The sequence below is a fragment of the Aulonocara stuartgranti genome, assembly GCF_965226115.1.
Source record: "Aulonocara stuartgranti genome assembly, chromosome: 7".
Lineage (NCBI taxonomy): Eukaryota > Metazoa > Chordata > Actinopteri > Cichliformes > Cichlidae > Aulonocara > Aulonocara stuartgranti.
This window is the reverse complement of record NC_138945.1, coordinates 26,966,663-26,990,054: the sequence shown is the minus strand read 5'-3', so window position 1 is coordinate 26,990,054 and position 23,392 is coordinate 26,966,663. Positions and strand designations below refer to the sequence as shown.

The 23,392-nt window shown below is 39.0% G+C and overlaps 1 protein-coding gene and 1 long non-coding RNA gene across 4 annotated transcripts in view; one reads left to right on the top strand and one right to left on the bottom strand.

The window, feature by feature from the left end:
- sfswap (splicing factor SWAP) overlaps nt 1-23,392 on the top strand; it is a 55,805-nt gene that overhangs the window by 25,941 nt on the left and 6,472 nt on the right. For all 3 annotated transcript variants that reach the window (XM_082542408.1, XM_082542409.1, XM_082542410.1), the window contains exons 11-18: nt 2,593-2,659; nt 3,478-3,581; nt 3,706-3,835; nt 6,790-6,986; nt 15,254-15,663; nt 16,538-16,669; nt 17,663-17,803; nt 19,492-19,564. In XM_082542408.1, coding sequence (XP_082398534.1) covers nt 2,593-2,659; nt 3,478-3,581; nt 3,706-3,835; nt 6,790-6,986; nt 15,254-15,663; nt 16,538-16,669; nt 17,663-17,803; nt 19,492-19,564 — 1,254 coding nt within the window. The remainder of the gene's footprint in view (nt 1-2,592; nt 2,660-3,477; nt 3,582-3,705; nt 3,836-6,789; nt 6,987-15,253; nt 15,664-16,537; nt 16,670-17,662; nt 17,804-19,491; nt 19,565-23,392) is intronic.
- Nucleotides 12,088-14,068, bottom strand: LOC309711882. Its single transcript, XR_014278127.1, has 3 exons — nt 13,781-14,068; nt 13,494-13,581; nt 12,088-12,786 (listed from the first exon to the last, which is right to left on the bottom strand). It is a non-coding gene; the product is annotated as an uncharacterized lncRNA (long non-coding RNA).

Below are 23,392 nucleotides of genomic sequence, written 5' to 3'. Positions count from 1 at the left end.
CTGTGGGAAAGTATGAAAATGTGTTGCTATAAAGCTCTATGAAATCCAACCAAATTCCTTGAGTAGCCCAAGTTTGGAGCGCTGCACCAGAAAAGGAAGGATTATTACCCTTTTAACTGTTCTGTGTTCAAGAGTTACCTGCAGATACGTTTACTTAAGGACGTAAAAGCTAAGTTAAAGGTGTAATTGTGAGAGCAATCAAATTCCTGCATTTTACAATTGAGGTTATTCCAGAATGTTTTAGTGTGCTTCTTCTGTAAGCTTTGACTTGAAAGTTGTTTTTTTTCCCCTAAGATTTATTCTCTGGGCGTTTCACAGTGCTTTGACTGTTGAAAGCACTGTTCAATTACAGCTGAATAGTAGATAGTTGCCTTTGAAGCATGATAAAATGTTTCTCCTGAGGGTTTTCCCTCCTGTGGCATTGGCTTCATCATCAATTTTCCATCTCATCCCATCAGTAGTTTAAATTTGGGATGGCAGCTAAGAGCACTTGGTCCACAGGTATTACTACAGAGGGTTTCTGTTGATCTGGTCTGTGCACACAAGCCTGTTAAAAAGGCTTTGTGAAGATACTCTGTTGATTTGAGTAACAGACCAAACAGAGGAATTTTAGAAGGCAACGTAAGGGTGTAACTTCGATTCTAATTAAGTACATGGGAGTGAAAACGGAGAACGAGAAGTGAAATTAAACTTGTAAAAATGATATTAATTGATCTTGAGTTATAAAAAGTTATCATTCAGAGAAATGAGTGCTCAATGAAATGCCTAACTACTTAAGGTGTATCAGTTAATATTCAAAAATCTGTTTTTAATTTTTTCCTGCTATAAAACAAAAAGAAAATGTTCGTTACAGTTTGCAGTGCAGAAGGTTATGCTGTGATGAATACAGCTTCGGAAGTTGATAGAAAAATTGAGGAAATTAAATTACTATTTATCTAATGAAATAAACTAAAAATAGTTAAAAGTGAATTCTTTGTTAAATCACAGGCTTTGTCTTCTAATTTATCTAATTTCTTACTATAATTTTTTTCCTAACAAAAGTATTTGAAGGATATGAGTCAACAGTGTCTTTCCCCCTCAAACCATATTCAAGGACCAATGATTTTCCAGTAAGTGCTGTGTTCTCTAGTTAGATACAAGAGGTGCTGATGTTGACATGAGTGCAGGAACAAACTCTCACTTATCTTAGGGGACTACTGCTGCACACAAGTTAATGATTTCCTTCTTCTTATGCACTTGCTCAGTGGGAAATAAAAGTTGACATCTCATCACATTCCCGAGCTATTGTCAGTGGTATCCTTGAGCTACCTCTCATTCTTTTATATTTTGCTTCCACGAAATCAGACTTTCTTATAATTGTTTAATGTGGTCTTGAGCAATAGTTCTGCAGGCTGTCTTTGAAAGCTTTTCTTCATGCACTGGCTACCCGACCATTTTCAAAGGAATGTTGTTTTTGGTTTGTTAAGCCACTTAACACTGACCTATGAAGCATTCAAGCATTAAAAAAGGCACCTAACTCAAAGGATTAACGAGTTTTCTGTCTACATATAATAGACGACTTCAAAAAAGAGCCAGGTTTCAATAGTATTATAAAAGTAACAAGATGATTGTCATGAGAGGTCCTGCAGTGAGTATCTAAAGCCGTGTATAAACTGGTAGCTGCTCTGTCATGGTTTGGAGCTGCATTTTAGCCAGTGGTGTTGGGGATCTTGCCAAAAACTGAATCATCAACACAGAAAAATACCATCATACTTTGATCCACCGTGCAATACCATCTGGAGAGTGTCTAACTGGCAACAACAGCTTTATTTTTAATACTGACAATGATCCCAAACACTGGACAGAAAAACAGGCCAGTCATGGATCGGGCTCCCCAGAGCCTGGACCTCAACAGAGAACAGAACAAAAGACAGCCAACATCCAAAGAAGAGCTTTGAATGTCCTGCAAGAAGCCTGGAGAACTATTTCTAATAACTACTTAAATTATGTGGAGAAAACGTAATGTGCTCTTTCAGACTTGTCAAGTTGGTTTTACTTTATAATACCCTGAAAAAAAATAGTTAGCGCACTGTGAAAGTCCCTGCAGATGGATAATTACAATAATTATACACAAGAGTTATTGTTTCATTGGAAACCACAGGAATGACTCATTCAGTGATCCATGCATCATTGAATTTATACCTTGACTATAACATACACCAACACTAAAGGTTGGTTCTTTCAACCACCCAGCCAATTAAATATTGTTTACTTGTACCGACAGTGGATAGATGGTATATCTTTTAAAAACTTTCCCAGCACTAACTTTTTTTTTTTTTCATTGTGCTGCTTTACATCAAATCTACAGTATCTTTTATAAAAATGAAGGCATGCAAGTTCCCAAGAAATACCATTTACAACACCATCTGTCTCGTGTTCTACTGGTTTACCCATAACGTGGACTCATTGCTGAAAAATGCAACAAGGTTTAGACATACAGAATTTGTGAAGCCTCTGGAAAATGTTAATGGCTTAGCTTTTAACATTTTAAAGAAAAGCAGGATGATCCTTTTCTCATTTTCTCTCCTTATTCTCTCGTGCTTCATCATCTAGAGCGAAGAGGTAGAGGATTCTAAGCTTCAGTCAGACAAGGCAGCCAAGGAGTCCAAGTTGACAAAAGGTAGGACACAAACTCATGCAAAAATAAACTCATTCTCAGATTGCAGGGCTGCTTGCACTTTTTGTTTTTTGTTTTGTTTTGGGCGTTTTTTTTTTTCTCCCTTTTTTTAAATTTATTACTTCAGTGAATGGGATGCAAAGCCTTTGGGGAAATATGAGTATATTTGCTCTGGTGTGCATGTGGATGTTTGTATGTGTCATATGCTGTTGTCTCTGCATTGCCGCCTGTGAGTCTGTTGGTATTTATGCGGGCAATTTCATTTGGTAATATCAGGCCGGAAATGGCTATGCAAAGATGAAAGAGCCTGCTTACCACTACGCTGGCGGGAGCCGTAAACATGCACGCATATTCAAATTAAGGCCCGCATTCACAGACTCCTCAGACGCAGTATATCAGGGTGCACGCAAGGCAAAACTAATAACTAGTTGGATTAGTTGCACAAGTAAACTATCCAGCCCTCCACAATAAGAATCAGGATCTTGTATTAAGGTTATGTGGGGGAATGGGAAACAATAGATCTCTTTCATCTCCAGTAGACCACAGATATTTGATTATAAAATGCTACCTTTCATTGTGCATGTCAGTCTTTCTCATGTTCACCTGTCTTTCTGTGCTCTTATTGTCTGTCCCTTATTTTTCAAAAGTCTTTTCTCTCCTGAATGTTTTCCATGCTTCACTTTTCTTTTTAACTTGGATTTGTCAAGAAAAAAATCCAGTTGTGCAATGTTTTTTTTTTTTTTTTCTCCAATATCAACTCACCTGAATCCTTTTTGGTCTTTTCTCAAATCATTTTAACTCGTGTCTTTGTGCCATTACAGCCTCTTTTGCGCCCATCTCTTTTGCCATCAAGGCAAAGGAAAATGACATGCTGCCACTGGAGAAGAACAGAGTTCGACTGGACGATGACTCGGATGAGGACAAGGTCTAGCTCAGCTTTGTCTGTTTATTGCACTCACTTTAGATCTTGGGGTAGTTTTTGCACATTTAAAACTCATTTTTGTTTTAGTACCATTTTTAAGAATAAGTTCTGATGTGTTTGCTTGAAGTTGTTGGAAGAGGAGGGGCTGGAAGCTGTGATGGGTGGAGCTGAGATGATTGATAAGGAGCCTCCTCCAGTCAGCGTACCAGAAGAGAAGAAACCCACCCTCAGTTTGGAGGAGTTAGAAGCAAAGCAAGGTAAAGGTCTAAAAAAAAATGATAATGCAATGACTGTATGAAAGCTCTGTAGCTCTTTAAATGCTAATTTTAGCCATGTCTGCAACAGAAAGCAGTATAAAATATATTTGGAGAATAATTTTGGACAAGTCATAAAATATTCTCGTGCTCTCAAACTGCCCCACTGCCTGTACAGTTGATAGGATATTGGAAAAACGGGATGATTTCCCCAGCTCGATGACGATTTAATGCAGGCCTGCTAAAAGTGAGGTTTTTGTAAATGAGCTCAGCTTCCAAGTGATTTCTCTCACACCTTCTGGCTTTTTGGGAGGGTTGGTAGAAAATAAATTTTAAAAAAGAAGTGAGAAGATGCATAAATCCACAAAAGTCTAAATTATGAATTCCCTTAACAGGGTGTACCCTAAGGTAAGAATCTAGCTATATAGTATAGTAAAGTGCATGATATACATCTCCCCCAAAGGCATAATGGAATTATAGATATAGAGTGTCATCATGCTGGCTCAGCAAAGTCTTCCAACAGAAAATATGTTGCCTAAAATATAGAAATACTGCATCCTAATGCATACACAGAAAATCCCCCCTTTGTTCTCCAAGAAGTTTACACTGTGTGGTCCGATCAGGGCTTTGATGATAGTTTTTACAGAATGTTCTTCAAAAACGATTGAAAGATTTTAAAAATCAAAAGAAAAGAATTTGCCCATTAAGTTTTCAGGGTTAGTCACATATTCAAAAACTTTTTATCCACTCGATTATTTATTTTATCTATTTTAAAGCTGTATCGTTTATTTATGTATTTATGAATTGATTTTATTGGAATCTGAAAACAGATTGTACTTGAAGTTCTTTTGTTTTTTTGGTTTTTTTTAATCTTGTTATAATTTGCCAACTTCAGAAACCTGCAATCGGTGCCTAGCTTCAGCAAAACTGGACACCTTCCCTGATGACTTAAACCTGTGTTATTAAATGTCTATCTCCGTGCTTGTCAGAGAGATGTGATTGACATGCCGGCCTTTTGCCAGTTAATGCCCAACAGACATCTACGTCTGTAAGAATGCCGCATTGATGTCTGATGATAGAGAGCAAGAGTAATAATCTCTTAGCTGCAGAACGGAGCCTGAAACGATAGACGGACAGACAGTCAAAGACAAATGTGTCACTTTTCAGCATCAAGATAGTTGACCGGTGCCGTTTAGGTTCAGTGGAACACTCTTTGAGTGTGATGGCCTCTCCTGGAGCTGACAGACAAAAGAGAAAGACTAGAAGACCCTAATAAAAAGCTGACTGAATTGGTTTTGCTGTATGGCAAAGTGGCTGTCAGTCAGCAGGCCTAACTTGATCAGATAGGAGAAATGGTGGCAGGCTGCAAAACACTAATCTGTGTTGATGGCCTGGAACAGCGCCATCATGTCCGGTTTTTAGGGAGAGCTGCATAAATTGTTCAGACTGCCATCATTTTCGACTAAATGTGTGTGTTTTTAGTCTTTGTACAAACACAATTTTCATTTCATTATTTTATTTCATTCACATGGAATTGGTATTGACTAAAGATGGTGAGTGCACCCCAACACTCAAAAATGCAGCGTAACCCATTTTGTGCTTGATATGAATGCAGTAGTTGCTGCTAAGAACGGGCTCTGTGACGAACAAGAGCGTGTGGGGTAGAAGAAAGAGAATTTTTCTCCACTTGAGGTACTTTATTTGAAATGCCCGAGGAAGGTGTTTGGCAGAACATATCGATTGCCGAGACATTTCTTAATTTGTTGGAGGAAATAAAAGATGACCTGAAGCCTCCAGCTAGGAGAATTCAGGAAATGCCTGCTGCCTCACTTTTTGGGCTTCTGGCTCTTTGCAAGAAGTCAAGAAAGGCTTTAATAAACTTTTATTTTAACAGTCACAAGGCTTCATGTCAACATTTTAAGCGTTAAACCAAGAAAAACAGTTAAAGGTAGATCATGTTTGACGGTTTACCTGATACATGACTGAAACAACGACTTGACAGAGCTCCAAATGATGAAGTGGAAGTAAACGGAAGTAAGGAGTTTGGTTTAGTTTTATTGTTCTATTACATTAGTCAAATGTATCTATAAATACAGGAGTCAGATTGAGGCTAGGCAGGACTATGTCAGTGTCTAGGGTACCGATTCTGCTCCACTTGACTGTTGTTCATTGTACTCAAATATGATTTGCCTTAGCAGCTAGCCTATTTTTAACCCCAAAGAGATAACAGTAGACCCAGAGGTTGCATATGATGAACTTATACAACTTGTTTTCCGCAAGCAGTTGCTTTTATACTGTCTTGTCTTCCCTATTTTTTATTTTTTTTTGCTCGCTCATGCCGTTGCTCCCTGTGCCCCATTACATTAGCTGTGCTCTTCTTACCTATGTATCCCCTACCCATCTGTGTCACTTCATCTCCTTTCCTCATCTCTCAAACCATGCATTTTGTTCCACTCCCATTGTCAGTTAGATGCCTGTCTTCTCTTCTCCACCCACGTTCCCTCCTACTCTGTACAAACCTTGAATTGCATGAAATTATGCATCATCGGGGATTTCGTCGGGCCTTATCTTTTAGAGTAGAAACTTTGTCAGTCTTCAGCACTTGGAAAGTCAGAAAAATGCCAGACATTACCTTAGTTAGGGCAGAAATGTACTCTTAAAGTCTTTGCTTGTTTTTCGCTTCACAAATGTGAATTTTTCCCCGCACTGTTTGTCTCTTCATGTTTCATTCCGTGTCTCTCTGCTCTCTCTTCTTTTTAATTCTTTTATTTCCACAGGGAATTTACTTGTGACCAGAACAAGCTTTCCTTTTCTCTCACTTTTCTCTCAGAGCAAGTCAATCCTTTGTTCCCGCCATTTAGTAGCTGCATATCTGGCAGTGAGAAAAACAAAAAAGGGACAATGCCTGCAATCCAACCATGTCTCCTGTGTTTACCCTCTCATCTCTCGTCACTTAGCTAAGCAGAAACTGGAGGATCGTCTAGCGGCGGCAGCCAGGGAGAAGCTGGCCCAGGCATCTAAGGAGTCTAAGGAGAAACAGCTACAGGCAGAGAGGAAGAGGAAGGCAGCACTCTTCCTACAGACTCTCCGCAGCCCATTCGCTGGAGAACCTGAGGCAAAGAGAGCTGAGCTAGATGCATGTGCTCAACTCGAGGTAGGTACATGGTTGCAACGGTTGCATAGTGTTCGTCACTGTGTGTTTCTATTTTTAACAAATGATAGTAAGTGTAATATGAATCATTATTCATGTTACACATGTCTACATTAACTCAAAAACTAAAATGGCATAAATATAGTGGGGCACATACCCACCATATGTAGTCACCACATTTTGCATGCATATTTACACAGCCACGAGTCCTAAACTAAGCTTTGTTATTCTTACTCAAAGTGTGGGAAATGCTACTTTCTTTGCATTTTGTTCTAGAGTCCTTGGTATAACTTTATAAATGACTGTGGTGAAATTGAATTTCTCCTCAGTGAGCCTTTCAACCCCAAGAACACTGTACCAGCTCTTAGGCGTGGTGGTGGTAGCATCATTCTCTGGGGTTGTTTTGCTGCCAGTGGTATTGATACATTGCACAAAGTGGATGGAGTAGTGAAGAGAGACGACTACCTCCAAATTCGTCAACTTCACCGATAAATGGTAGAAACACCAGTATCAGGTGTTCCACCATAACAATGATCCCAAATATACATCAAAACTGATTTTGGACTGTATAAAGCAGGCCTTCATTAAGCTATTGGGATGTCCTTCCCAAATCCACAACCTCAACCCTGTTGAAAATATGTGGATTGATCTTAAAAGCTGGGCCCGTGCTGAAAAACCAACACATTTCGATAAACTCTAGCATGTAAAGTGCTTTGAGGGGTCCCGAAAAGCGCTATATAAATGCAATCCATTATTATTATTATTATTTATGTCAAGACAAATAATTTAAAAATCCAAAATACACAATACAGTACAAAATGCACCCAGTTTTTTTTTCCTAGTCATTAAAGCTGTCTGCTGTACACTCATTCCAGCCGGGGGGAAAACTGTTAAAAAAGAATTAAAAGCCCAAAATTAGGCTGACATACATGCCTGTGATGAATGTATGTAAATTTCTTAATGCAGCTGTAGTTACCTAAATTGTTGATTCCCTAAAATGTTTATAGACTCCAATGGAGAGGAGCAGAGCCTATCGGCATATCCCAGTGTCACTCTAAAGATACAAACTGAATTATAGAAAACTTCTTTTCTTCACTCCTTTGTTCTATTTCTCAAATCTCCATACCTCATGTAGGGTACGGAGATTCTGTTTTAAAATTCTCCTTTGTGAAGTACTACGAAGGTGTTGCAATAATGCAAATTTTTAAAGCCTTTTGTCTGTCACAAAAAGGCAGCAATACTTTATAGTGTAAATAAGTCTCTGATAGTGGTCATTTGATGTGTAGATTGCCTGTCTGTGTGATGGATGTTGCATGTCAGCTCCTCATGTTAGCCCAACTGATTTGTGGTGAACTGGAATATTGCCTGTTAGACCAGGTGGCAACGGACAGCCTGCTGTCACTACTGTGCCAGCTCTTTCTTTCTTTACCAGATGTTCTCCGTCTTCTGCAGTGGCTATCAGAGCGTAAATATCCTGAGGAAAGAGTCAGGCCAATAGCCTACTGTAAATTAGCTGTGTACTAGTTAAATATTTGAAAAAAAAAGGTTGAATTTTGTGTGTATTCAGTCTTCAAAGTATTTTGTTTCAGTGGTGGGAAAAAGTAGTAAAATCTACGTAATGCTGGTATGAGGTACACATTGAATAGGACATTGTAAAAAGTCACACATCCTCAAGGCAGACAGTAGTGCAGTGTAATTGTTCGAGTCAATAGGTTTTTCAGTTTCTATTAAAGCTTTTTGCAGATTAACCCCCTTTAAGTAAGACATGTTCACCAATTTATTAATTTGGAGAGTCACTTTGAAGAACAAATTTTACCTGAATTTGTTGCAAGTGTATGGAAATCGAAAGGGATTAATGTGATTAACACGAATTGTTGTGAATATCCTAGGGGCAGTAATTTGGAGGGTCACAAAGAAGGATCATCCACTAGTACAATTTGGTGGAACTCTTAGTAGCTTTGAGGACAGATGTGATTGCTGATGCGATGCAAAATGAGCTGACTTGGAACTGTTGATGTAAGCGCTCCATGTTTCCCATAGTACCCATCATGTTGATTATCCTGCAGCAGTGTAGTGGATAGTGTAAACTGACATGAGTAAACAGATCCCGCTGGCTAAGCGTTTCAGGCCCAGGCAATTTATCCTTTTCCAAGTGACACTTTCAGTGTTGTGATTTGCTGCCGTTTTAGCCATTTCTTATTACATTTTGGCTGAAATGGTGACGTGGTGGATATGTAGCTTTGTGTTTCCTGCAGATTGATATACTCAGAGATTGGTGCAGATTCAGTCTGGCTTTGCTTGTGTCATTTATCTGTTCAGCTGATTTGGTGTGTTAATTCTGTACACTGTAGCTTGCTATCACCAGTGTGTGAATGGGTGGATGATTGTGTATAGTGTAAAGCGCTTTGGAGTACTTAGGACCAAGTAAAGCGCTATACAAATACAGACCATTTACCATTTTATTTCAATTCAGCTGCTCTTACAGCTTCATTCGAACATGTTAGTGCTAAAGATGGCACCTTTTGGTTCTGTTGGTAAGAGGAGTGAAATGGAGGGCAATAATGAAGCAGTGATATTGTTTTCGGTCCCCTAACTGGCTACCAACAGTAGCAGATAATGATTGCTCAGTAACTGACAGCTTAATATACGACCATTCTCTGTGTAAGAGCTCTTCTCTGTTGGTCACATGGTTTAGGTGATAAATGCTTTCTTTATTATTATATACGAGGTCATTTTTAGTATACGAGAAATCTCGAAGACTTGGAAAATGTAGTTTCCCTTTGCTTCTGTTCCTTTATGCTCCCAGGACAGTACTTTTCTTTCCCGCGCCTCTTACTGTCTGAACTTCTATATCTTGCTAGAACAGGTGTGAGAGGGCAGACGTTTTGTGTGCCTGGTGTTGGGATAAGCCTCCCATATGCCAATCCCAATTTGAAACCATCGTTTCTTCCTATCATTTCATTATCTTTCCCTCAAGCTAGACACCAGATTGGGTGTAAAAACTGCAGTGTAATAAATATCCTCCATTTCTCTGCTTCTGTCTGTTTTAAGACACTTCTTTTCTTCTGTCATGAGCACATTTTCTTTCTATTTTTTTGGCTTCTTCTCTCATGTTGTTTCATCATCATCATCTCTCACCCCATATTTCTCTTTGTCCCTTTCTCTCTGTTTTCTTACAAATTTTAGCAGATGGGTGAGGGGAATTAGATCCATGAGACAGCTCTGTTGATACTAAGCTGAAGTTGGAAAAATTTATTTGGATTGCTTTATTGCAGAGCTCATAATCTTTTTTTTATCTCACCACATAAAGGATGCCGTTTGATGTTCTTTTTCATCCAGATGCCCCTTTAGTACCAGGAATATACACAAATTTAAAATTGGCCGTCTCAGGAGCAATCTAAGACCTAACCCTGTTAGATAAAGTCTGTCCTTGGAAAATCTATTGCTATATTTAATCCGCTGATGGACTGAAGCCAGTTTTTCAGTGTGAATCCAGCAGCTGACCAATCTAAAATGAACAGACTGACTCACACTGGGGTAATTAGAGGCACTTTGCAGCTGACAGTTGTAACTCAGTGTGTAGCCAGAGGGCTGCACTGTGTTGTGTAACCACAGTTTTCCTTCTGTTTTAAAGGAGAGAATATGAGCAATAATTTCCCAGGAGAGTAAGAAACTTTCACTTTTCCTGAGCCAGCCTTGTTACAATCCCTTGTCCCTTTCAGTGTGCATATGACTATTTATAGTACCGTCTCTAAAGAGAGAAAAAAAAAACCCTCAAGTACATTTTTCTTCTTCACCTTTTGTGATTTTAGACACTGTGCAGCTGTAGGCCTTAGAGCAGAAAATAAGTCAAGTTAGAAAATTAAGAAAACAATCAAATTTATCTAAAGCATTTTTAACCACCATACGTGAATACAGACTAGGCATATTTTACCCTTATATTTCCCGTGGTAGCTCCGCTATCTATAGCATAATATAGTGTAATGCAACCACACCTCCAAAACGTTTGTGTGACTGTGTAAATGTGGATAAAAATAAAATACAATCATTACTTACAATATAAAACAGAGAATATATCAAATATTTCTAGGAGTATATGTCCTTTTTCTTTTTCTTGTTTTTTAAAAGGGCATATTAAAATTGATGGCAGCTACATGTGTCAAAAAACGTGGGACAAGGCCACTGTGTAGCAACCCCCCCCCTTTGAGAGAGGCCTATTGTCTCATTTAGGGCTGCCACAAACGATTATTTTGATAGTCGACTAGTCACCGATTATTTTTGCGATTAGTCGACTAATCAGATCATCATCCACTGGACGTAAAACTACAGCTTATATAACTATCATTAGCTTACAGCTTTAAGCTTTTAAGGTGCTAACTAAAAATAAAGACAAGATGATAGTTTATTCAATTTTAATGAAATTTGCAGATTGTTTCGGTAAAGTTTAATAAACTCCTTGCTATCTAAAATATAACAGGACACCAGGGTATATTCTACAGCATCTCACACTTCTGATAATCAGCTGTCTGCTTGACGTTTATTCAGCTGTCTAAAAACTATAACTTTAATCTCAGCCAAACCGATTTACTCAGGAACAAATAAAATACTAAAAAAAAAAAAAAAAAAAGGCCAAACAACAACATTTTTAATTTATCTAAGTGACTCATATATATTTAACCTGAGTCGCGAAAGACGGCGGTGGGTTTGAAAACAATTTGCCGGGAGTCCGGTGTTCTCACAGCGCTAGTGACCTAGCCCCCGGCTAGCTATCGAGCTAGTGGGTAACAGACGTCTCCGAAAACTGAGCCGATATTTGAGGTTTACACAGCTACATTCTCGCCTGAAAATATGTTAAACGTTTATTTTGTGACCCAGAAAGAATAATAAGAGTAATATTAAAACTAACTAGCTACCGCCATTGTTGGAAACTAAGCTGGGCCGCGCTATGAATTCTGGGACACAGCTACTTCTTCTTCTTCGGGGTTTAACGGCAGCTGGAATCCTTGTACATGCAGTGCTGCCATCTTCTGTTTCAGTCCGTTATTACACTCTTAAATCCTGCTATTATTCCTGCGTCTTTTGCGATCTTACAAAGCTTCAAACCAGAGGAGGAGCCAGACATTTGAAACACCCGGGGCTTAGCCCTAAAGGGTAGTATGCATGTGGGATTTTTTTTTTTTTTTTTGAGGGGGGGGGGTGTAGAAATGACTGAAAGATTAATAGGCTCTGTTTTGAGTTTTGTTCAAAAAAGAATGACTTCATATAGGGAAATATATATATCACACATGCAGGACACCTTAAACTAGTTTTTTAATTGAGCAGCAAGACAGAACGAAGTCGGGGCTGTATCAAGACACAGGGACTAAACCCCAATTCAACCAGACCCAGAACTGATCCAGAATTAAAACAGGACTACAACAGTTCAAAAGCAGGATTACTGAGGACTTAACCAAGACATAACCACAATCAGAACTAGATGATAGTAGCACTAAAAATCATCATAGACCTGCACTACACTTATTTATTTAATTCTACCAAAGTACAATATTTAGATTGAGAAAAGTTTATATAATTATTTAGCCTTGTTGTGCAAACAAGCCTGCAGAACTTAATAAATATAGAATTTGAAAAATAGCAAACCTAAAAAGAAACACTAGGTACGAGATACATGAGTACCTATGATACAGTGATACTTTTAGTAAGCAACCATTTGACTAACATGTGTGTCTCACCTGCTCTTGTTCATCTCTGTTCTGTCCTCATTCTCCATCTCAATCTCTGTTCCTCTCTCTCCCTCTTTGTGCTGACAATCATCAAATATACAGTTGAAACCAGATATTTACAAACTCTTCAGATCAAAACACAAACACTTTTTTAATTGTAACATCAAATCAGACTAAATGTTTATTTTTTTAGATTGATAAATATAAAAACATATTTGTTAACTTTAAGAGTAAAGAGAGAAACTGTCTGTGTTTTTTAATTGCAAATGGCACCAAATTGTATTCAAACTGAGCCACACTTATGGAGCTCCACAGTTCTTTTCCTGGTGTTTTGGTTGATATCTCTTGATTTTCCCATGTCAAAGAAACAGACTCTGTGTTTTGCCTTATATGCATCCACAGCTGTGCCACCAGTTTACTCACATGGACTCTACTAACCTATCAGAAGCTTCTTCAGCTCAGAATGGAATCGTCTGGAGTTTCTTACTAATTAACAATAAACTTAGTGTACATGTACTCCTAAATTTAATGAAAGTGATAAAAAATAGACAGCTCTGTCTCTCTTTATTCTGACATTTAACTAATTCAAAATATATTTCAATATTTATCTAAAACAAAAGTTTACTCTAAATTGATGTTGTACAGTAAAAATGTTTTATGTTTTCTCCCTAAAGTGTAAATATCTGGTTACAAATGTGAATATCCTGCTGTGTACTGAAATCCCTCTTGTTTTGCATAGAAATATACTGAACAACATACAAAGCATAATATATAAAATAACATTTACCTGAGTTTTTTCTTTGAAAGAACCCTCTAATGTCCATTCTTATATTTCAGTACATAACTGAAACCGAATTAGTCGGGGAGGGTAAGAACTGAAAATATGAAATAAACACACGCAAGCTAAGACTCTCTAAAAAATAGCATTTGTTCGGCTTTTCATTTCGCCATTTGTTGATTCACTTGAAGAGCAAGTAACGTAATATTGGTCAAGTGATCAGTTTCATATCAATCTTTCGTGATGCACCGTCATATTTACATTATTTGTACGGTACGAATGATTTGCTTTGGTACCTGCTCAAACTTAAGCTCTCCTTAGTATGGCTGGCTCCGTCTCTCCAACAGCGCACTCACGGGCAGCAGCTCCCCCCGCCCCCTCGCTCAGTCGCTTAGTGCCTGAGCTTGGATCATACCAATATCAGGGGGGGATTCACGCACAGTCGTAAATTCCCACAGTGTGCACTATGTGCTTCGAATATTGTGTGTACTTTTTGTTTTATACAGTTGTCAGCCAGACATCTAACTATGAAAAAATTACACTCCAAAAGACCCCGGGCTTCTGACAAAACAACCCGGGCTTAAGCCCCGTAAGCCACCCCCACGCTCCGCCCCTGCTTCAAACGACACGTCGACTATTAAATCAGTCGTCGACGATTTTGATAGTCGACGTAATCGTGACTAGTCGACAAATCGTGGCAGCCCTAGTCTCATTGTTGTCTGATAGTAGCCAACTGCTCAACAATTGTGGGACTTCTGGGATTGTAAATTTAGTGATACAACGAATGCTGTCAGCTGGTCCAAGGTGTGGACTGCAGGCAGCCATGCTGTTGGAATAGATGCAGTATGCGGTTGAGCAATGTCTTGCTGTGAAAGGCCTCATCTAGATGTAAATATGGAATGATATGAAATATGCAACACCTTCCCTGAAAAAGTTGTTGTCTGAATTGGAGCATATGTTGCTCTAAAACCTGTATATACCTTTGAGCTTTCATGGCACCTTTCCAGATATGCAAGCTACCATCAGAGATGCAGGCTTTTGAACTTTGCTTTGGAAAAAGCCACATCCTCCCTCTCCTCTTTAGTCTGGAGGACGGAGCATTCATGTTTTCCAAAAAGACATTTCACATTTAAATTAATTTGACCAACAGTTTTCCACTTTGCCTCAGTCCATTTTACATGAGCTTTAGCCCAGAGTGGCATTTTTGGTTCATGTTTATCTGTGGCTTCTGTTCACGATAAATCTTTCACCTGCATTTGTGAATGTCACGGTGAGCTGTGTTCATGCAGTGATTTCCATAACAGAATTATGCCTGTTTTTAATGTAGTACCACTCAAGGCCCTGAAGATCACAAGCATCCAATACTGATTCCAGGAATCTTTTGATGTTATATATTCAAAGTCTTCAGAGTTGTACAGAGAAACATGGATTTTAAAATAGTTCCACAATTTGTAGACATATGTGTTTTGCAGATTGGTGAATCTCTGCCTGTCTTTTAGAGAAACAATGGCTCTCTAAGATGCTCGTTTAATACCCGGTTATGTTACTGATCTGTCACCAGTTAACCTAATTACTTGCACAGTGTTCCCCCAGCTAGGGTAAACACATTCCAGCCAGGGTTGTCCATTGCCTTCATCTTTTTAAGTAGACAAGCTTGTTAATTGTCCACAATATCAGATATAGGAAGGTACTGTGCATGTGGGGGGAAATAAACAACAAAATAAAACTGACGTTTGTTTGCTCTCTGTCCTCATTTTGTCTTTCTTTAGCTGCAAGAAGCTTTTTCTGCTTTTGTGGATCCTGCACCTCCTCAAGTATCCCCTGCACCACCTGTTTATGCTCAGGATCAAAGATTGTCTGTGGAGAACCATAGAAGCCACCACAGCAGGGAGCCCCCATCCGTCTCGTCATCATCTTCCTCGTATATTACCTCCTCCAAAGGTCCAGAACGCGACAGAGATCGCGACAGAGATCGCGACAGAGATCGAGATCGAAACAGAGATCGAAACAGAGATCGAGACAGGGACAGACAGAGAGACAGAGACAAGGATAGGAACAAAGGGAGAGACAAAGACAAAAAGAAGAAAAAACACAAGAGGAGGTCAAGATCCAGGTCAGCATCGAGATCAAAGAGCAAACACTCCCTTCCCAGTGCCTACAGGAGATCCCGCAGGTCCAGGTAAGACGCTCCCACTGAAAAGTCAGCCTTTTTTTATTTCTTTTAATCCACCACAAAAAAGTCAGAGTGAATGCAACAGTGATGCTGCTCACTCCAGCCACAGGCGGCTGAAAAGAAGCTTCTGTTATTTCTTTTTTGTCATTATGTTTTGCTTTGAGTTTATGCTGCCTTTCTACAGATTTGTGGGGTTTGGGGATTTTTTTTGTTTGTTTGTTTTGAGCAAGGTAACTGAACTGAGAGGTTCAACTATTAGAACATTGTGATAGGAAAGAGACGCACACACACAGGCTGTATTCTTAATCTTATCCTGGTTGTTTCATTTTCCAGCCTTGCTATGCTGTGTTTGTAAATGGCATGCATGTTCTGCATATTAGGCAGTGGGACAAAATAAATTTGACTGCCCTTTATGGAAAGAAATCTGACAAGGTTATTAATTTCTTAAAATATTTATGAATACTTAATGCTTTTCTGCCTAGTTAAGAATAAAAGTAGTATTTCCATTTTGTGAGTCCTTTTATATAACTTGTATTAAAGTAATGAACTGAATAATGATTTTTTTTCCTGTTCAGTTCCTCAGTATTTAAACAGTGTTTATCTGTAAATTGCACCACGTTCAGGTCTTCCAAAAGTTTACTGAAATAATTGAAAGTCTTATTCAAACCTATCTTTTCTTCATTTTCAGTTGTGCAAAGCCCTCATGTCGCCTTTTTTTTCTTTTTCACTTTAACGCCATTAGGCTTATCATTTTGTTTTTGCCTCACTCTTCTCCTCTTTTTCTTTATTTCCAATTCATTTGCTTCTCTCTCATATTCTGCCTTCTGATATTTAACGATTTCTTCCATCTTTCATTCTCTTTGTTCCGCTCTCTGTCCAGATCCCGTTCACACTCCCCAGGGAGAAAAGACAGAAGAGGCAACTCATCAGAAAGGAGACGCGAGGAGAAAGAGCGGGAACACCATCATCCCAGCAGCAGCTCCAACTTGCCCAGGGGGCTTTCAAGATCCAGGTAAATCTAACAGCAGGTGTCTTCACAAGTCATAGGTCCTCACATGCAGCTTTGTTTTCACACTAAAAACATTGATTTTTGCTGCCTTTAAAGCTGAGAAGGGGCACTAATGATGCGACTCTTGGGTGGTTAGTCCATATTTTCTTGATATTCTTCAGTTTTCTTTATTTTTACAAAAGCAGCGGGGGAACCGTTATCAGTGTTCAAGGTTTTCCATGTGTCATTAAGGCCAACTTCATGTAACTCGAAGACAGTTTGATTCCCCAAAAAGGGGAGGGCATGAGGAAGTTTTGGCAAATGCATTGCAGAGTTCATCCCAGTAAATATAGTTTTGTCTTTATAATTGTACAACAGTCGCTTGATACCGACAGATAAATAGGCATTGTTACAAAAAATAAAAGTACAGTCTTTTTAAAAAAAAATATGCTCACTAGCGTTTCACTGCTTTAGGCACTGGGCAGCCTCCTGTCATTGATTCACCTGGGAAATCTGCAACATACCAAAGAGTCTCTAAAGATTTTTAAGGCATCCGTCCAAAAGAAAGAGCTGAACCAGAAACAGACCTCTCATCACGATAATGATGAAAGAATGAAGCCTTATGAAATGGACTAGTTGTTACCACAAGGCAATACTAATATTACAATATTATAAACAAACAACAGCACAAGCAAGAAAATCCTCAAAAATCTTGTAACTGAATGAAATTTGCAGGGAATTGTTCAAACCAGAGTAAGAGACTGGGAATAACTATGCAAAATGCCTCTTAAATAGAGTTTAATTGGCCTGTGAAGTTAAGGGTGTATATTACAGCAGTTCATATGCTCAGTTAAATTATAATTAAAGACGTTTATTTTGTACATTTTGTTTTGAGTACACCAATATTTCATGCAAGGCTTGGCAGATACAAACCACCACTGTTTATTGTGCAGTGTTAATATCTGATTGAGACGTTTTAGTTTTTAGCTCCTGCTGTGCTCTTCTTGCGTTTGTCAGGTCTCCTCCTGAACAGCAGAGGAGCTCCTTGGCATCCTCAGGACAGATGCAAATTGCGGCCTCCTCGTTCTCACCATACTCTTCACCCGGCAGAGTTTTGTCTCCATCAGCGAGCCCCGCCTCCAGCCTGGCTCACTCAAGGTAACCCCTCCAGACGCTTGTCAATAATCCAGCTTGCATCCAGCATGTAGATGTAAATGAAAGTCTCTTTACTGAAGGCTTAAATGTTTTGTTTTGGGGGTTTTTTGTTTTTGTTTTAGCTTCAAGTAAATGAGAAGATGTATTCTTGCATTTAAATCTCTCTTATTTGCAACAATAGATTGTTCCTTTAGGTCTGATAATCGAACACTCCAGCTGCTGCCGATTTAAGAACCTAACAGAGGTTATGCTGATGCACTCTTTTTCACTGACTAATGTTTAGAAATGTTTATTTTTATGTTGTTGTAGTTTTTTTCTGTTTCTAAACTCCTTCTACTGAACAGTGTTTGCTCTCCTGATATCACAGCGCACAGCTTGGGTCTTTCAGCTTAAAGGTCACAAGGGCAAAAGCGCATTAATGATCTTGGCCACAGACTTGATAAGACTTGCAGTTGGTAGTCTGCCACTTTAGCAGCGTGTTGACTTTTCAATGCAAGAAGACTAAATGTTGGCCAGGCGCACTCTGTTCACTTCAATATCTTACTAAAAGAGAAGGACTCATTATGAACTTGTGGCTTGTTGGTAAATAGAGCCTGTTAATTACAAAATAACAATATTTTAAATTCCACCTCTTTTATTTCCAAAGTTTTATTGCAAAGTTTCCAGATTTTAAGCGTCATGCCTTCTAGCTGATACCAACCAGTGCGTTTGTGGATGTTCACTTGTTTTGTAGTTTAAAAGTTTAATTTTTCAGTCTTTAGTTTGTGTAACCCAGCATAACTTTTAAAATCTGCCGTCATTAAAAAACAGGCTTCTGGGAAAACAGGAAACAATGTAAATATTTTTGACTTCTGCAAAATTGGAAAAACACAACAGTTCCTTTTATGTTCAAACTGAAGTATTGCATGCACCATAATTTAATGTTTTTAAAAGCTCTGCTTAACCAGTATATCAGCCGTCTCATGTGCTTTGTTATGAAGGAGAATGCTTTTTCTTCCATAGATTTAGTAAATGCTCGTCTTTTCATGTGGGGCGCAATTATCCTGGCAGATGCAGGAGTCATTCCAATAGAAGACAGTCTTTTGTTGCCCTTCCTTCCTAAACTGTGGGTGAAAGCATGAAAGGTTTTGCTGTTTACTTTCTCCGGGGAAAGGAAACTAGATCATGATGCCATAATAACAGCGGGAGGGGCAGGTAGTACTTTATACTGAGTGCCGTGCACACACACAAACGTTTGAAATCTTCCATCTTCGTGAGAGGAAGAAAAGCTAAACTTTTTATCATGAGCAGCGGTCTTTTCTGCAGTTATGTTCACCTGTTGTGTTCAATCAACTTGTACATGATTTGTTCCTTTTTTTTAATCTCTTGATGAATTATGAAATGCTGGACTGTAGAGACATTTAAGCTTCGGAAGGAGCCGTGAAGCTGAACTTGAGGCCTGAAATTTGTCTGCATGATTAAATACTCTGTCTGTGTTTGGTCTTTTAACTCTAGATGGAAATTTCAGTGTTACAGGACACTTCTTTCACCTCTTTCCTTCCTTCCATCTTTTCTTTCTATCGCTCTCAATGCCTGTCGAACTTTGGGCATTTCAGAGAAACATCATAAATATTGAATATTCTCTCCTGTTTACATGATTGATTTTATGCTTTTTGACTCTTTTGTGTCCTTCTCCTCTGTTTTCTTTTCAGGGGTGGTTCTCTGGAGAAAGACAAGGCAGTGTCCTCATCCATAGTATCCTCTGTTCAGTCTAAAATAACTCAGGTATTGTTCTTTGCTCTTATCCCAGATGCATCCCCTGCTGAACTTTTCCATCCCATCCAATGAAAGTACTTAGTGGTGTTCTTTGTTTCCATCATGCAAAGAGGAAGGATGGAAAGTGCTGTTCTCTTTCATACACCAAAATATAGCTAGTTTTTAGAGCTTTTGACTTGAACTCATTTTATATTTATCCACTTCTCCCGGTACCTTCTGTGTGTTTTTACAGCACGTCGGTGTGCTATATTTGTTTGTTTGAACCATGGGGAGGCCGATGTCTTACATTTATATGTGGTGCAAATGTGATAAAGCTGCACTCTGTATTCAGTGGCAGTGTAATCCAATCTCATGCATCATCCCTGGAGAAAAACTGCCGGTCTGATTTTGTTTCTTGACAGTTTGAAACTGTTGTTAAGAAAACTGTGCGGACTCCAGGTTCACTCGGTTTCAGCCATATTGAATGATCATCCGCAGCAAATTGAATTTGGTTCGTTGCCACCGAACGACCGATATTAAACCGTCATGATTTTGCTTGCCTCTGGGACTTGTCATCAATTTTGATTTGGATAAAAATGTAACTTAACATTTCTCTCATAACCTTGGAAGTAACACTTGTCAAAACAAAGCGGTGAGAACGGATTTGTAGATGGCCTCGATTTGTTAAAAGTGTCTGCTAAGTTTATAGTCGACTGATGGTTGACCGGTTGATGGCGCAGGTTTCTAATAGTGTTTTGTTGGATAACATTGTTGAACCGTGTTGCTGAGGTCTTGTTTACCACTGTTTGGGGTACATGTGCTCTTATTTTAATAAACAAACAGCACTTCTCATCGTGGCAGTGGATCTTGGCTCCAGATTGCTTGGCACTAAACGACACACGTGATGTGTAAATAAGCGAGTGTTTGCTAAGAAGTTGCCGCTTCAACTTAAAAGCTGAACCTTGTGTCAGTTTTGCTTCTCATCACTTCTCGTCGTGGCAGTGCATCTTGGCTCCAGATTGCTCTTCGGCCCAGCGCATCTCATCCTGGGAGCGCAGGATGAGAAGTCACATTCCCCAAATTGCTTAAAAAAATTAATTGTCAGGCTTTTCTTTTCTGTTTTAATAAAAAACACCCAAAGAAAACTTACTGAAAAGGTTTGATTGGATAGTTGCCACTGTCGTCATGCCCTAATGCAACCCATAGTCTCCTGTTGAGTGATGAGCACAGCATAGACACTTCCAGCTGTAAAATTACAGTAACTGCACATAGAGCTCTGCGTGTAGCCGCTTTCTGACAGTTGACTAAACCAAATGTTAAAATACTGTGTGTGTGTGTGTGTGTGTGTGTGTGTGTGTGTGTGTGTGTGTGTGTGTGCACGCGCTTGAGAGAATTTTACATACTGCTTACATCAGTGCCATGCATTTAACAGTAATCCAACATTTGCATACAATTGTTTCTGATGCAGCCTGATAAGGTGGCACTGACATGGATTACAGCAGCTATCCTGTAGTTTTCTAGACGGGACAATGCCAGTTAGTCCACCCTTTCATTTTGTGGCTGACAAATAGGCTGCATGGCTGAAAACTCTGCGAACACACACAAAACAACACAACAGTAAAATTAGCGCTTGTGCAGCATCTCAGCATTCCCAAAAACTGATGGCGTTGTGTTGCCAGAACAGTTTCCGGCTCTGTGCAGACTGCTCATGTTCTTCCAAGACAAACTCTGATTACTGGAGTTAAAAATGTCGGTCTTGTTTTATGCAACGGGGTATTTGTTCCTCAAGCTGCTGAAGCACAGAATGCCTCAAAATATAAAAGCACATCGTAGCATCAGGTTCTCCTTTGATTTTGACAGTGAGAGGCACCTCCAGACCAAAGGAGAACCAACGTGTTTATTGGTGTCACATAATTATTGCTGTATTGTTATAGTGCGTCTGGGTCATATTGGGCCTGTTTATCAGAATCAGAATCAGAATACTTTATTGATCCCTGGGGGAAATTATTTTTTGTTACAGTGCTCCATTTTAAACCAACATTAAGACAAGACAGACAATACGCTAACTAAGAATAGTACAATATATACATATATATACATACATACATACATAAGTCACTTATAAATAAATATTTGGAAAAGAAACATGTGTAGTTTAATGTAGATAAGTGGCAGGCTGTGTTGGTGTTTTGTCTCATTTGGGTGCGAAAAATGAAAAACAGTTGCATCTGAGTAAGTGCTACACACCCGTAACTCACAGTGTAACCTCACACACGGCTCGCCAATAAATTCTGACCCCGGCAGGCACTGTCCTTGCCTGCATGTTTTTAAATTGCTATAGACAATTTATAGCCACTATTTTGTTGCTTTCAGAAGTGCACCTCAGATTAAGTGCATTCACGCGTATCACTTCTACAGACGAAGCGTTATATAATCCACAGAGATCATTGATATTCTTAAACACTGTCTTTATTAATGTCTGTTTAATGATTCTCCTTAAAATTGTTGTAAAATCCACAAAACAAAAGTGCAAAAACACGAGCAGTTACTGTTGAGTCCTGTCAGTCCTCATTTGGACATTGTGCTCATTTAGATTCATATTTATTATGTAGCTTTTATCTCTTTCCTGAAGCTTCTTTGTTTTGCTCCTAATCTACTTGTATTTGACTGCTGTTGAAAACCTTAGGAGAACTTTGAGAAGCCTAAAAATGTCTGTACGTACTTTGATTTTTAAGTCTACATCACCATAAACCTCTCTGATTAAATGTCAGTAATTTAATTTATACTTGCCTCTGCAATGCATTATTTTGATACACGGATTCTCCTCCAACTGAGCGAAATAAACCTAGCATGCAGGTAAACATAAAGTGTCAAACGTGGGAGTACAGCCCTGTGCAATATCACCTAAAAGACTGATTATTCAGAACTGTGTCACCTTACTGGGAATGTGTTTCTCTAAGCTGAACAGAGCGTTTACTCGCATGTAAACTTGGATCTTTTATTTCTTCCGTACTTTGTTTGTCCACTGACTTTTCTTTTTCTTTTTTTAATCGTCTTTCGCATCGATTTTTATGTGGCGCCAAATCTGGAGAAGTGTTCTGCCATTATTCATAAACAGTCTGGAGGGTTTATGTTGCTCTGCCTTTCTTTAAAATCTTCCAAAGGTATATTGGATTGACATTAGGTGACGTACTTAACCACATCACAGTGTGTCTGCTGTGTGCTTTAGATTGTTATCATGCAGGACTATTCCTCTGTTGCCGCGCTTCTGGAGGCTGGAGGTCATCTCGTCTGACGGGAGTTTGTCATATCCTCAGGCATTCACGGTGACATCTGTGTCCTCTTCCAACACTTTTTGTGTCCGTGCAGCCCATCTCATCTTTATTTCCACCTCCATTCTTTACTCTTATGACTATGCATTCACTGTGGCAGTCTTGGGCAGGTTCATGTGTAGCCTGCTGGATTTCATCTAGGGCTGCCACGATTAGTCGACTAGTCACGATTACGTCGACTATCAAAATCGTCGACGACTGATTTAATAGTCGACGTGTCGTTTGAAGCTTTGTAAGATCACAAAAGATGCAGGAATAAGTAGTAGGATTTAAGAGTGCAATAACGGACTGAAACAGAAGATGGCAGCACTGCATGTACAAGGATGCCAGCTGCCGTTAAACCCCGAAGAAGAAGAAGTAGCTCTGTCCCAGAATTCATAGCGCAGCCCAGCTCAGTTTCCAACAATGGCGACAGCTAGTTAGTTTTAATATTACTCTTATTATTCTTTTTGGGCCACAAAATAAATGTTTAACATATTTTCAGGCAAGAATGTAGCTGTGTAAACCTCAAATATCGGATCAGTTT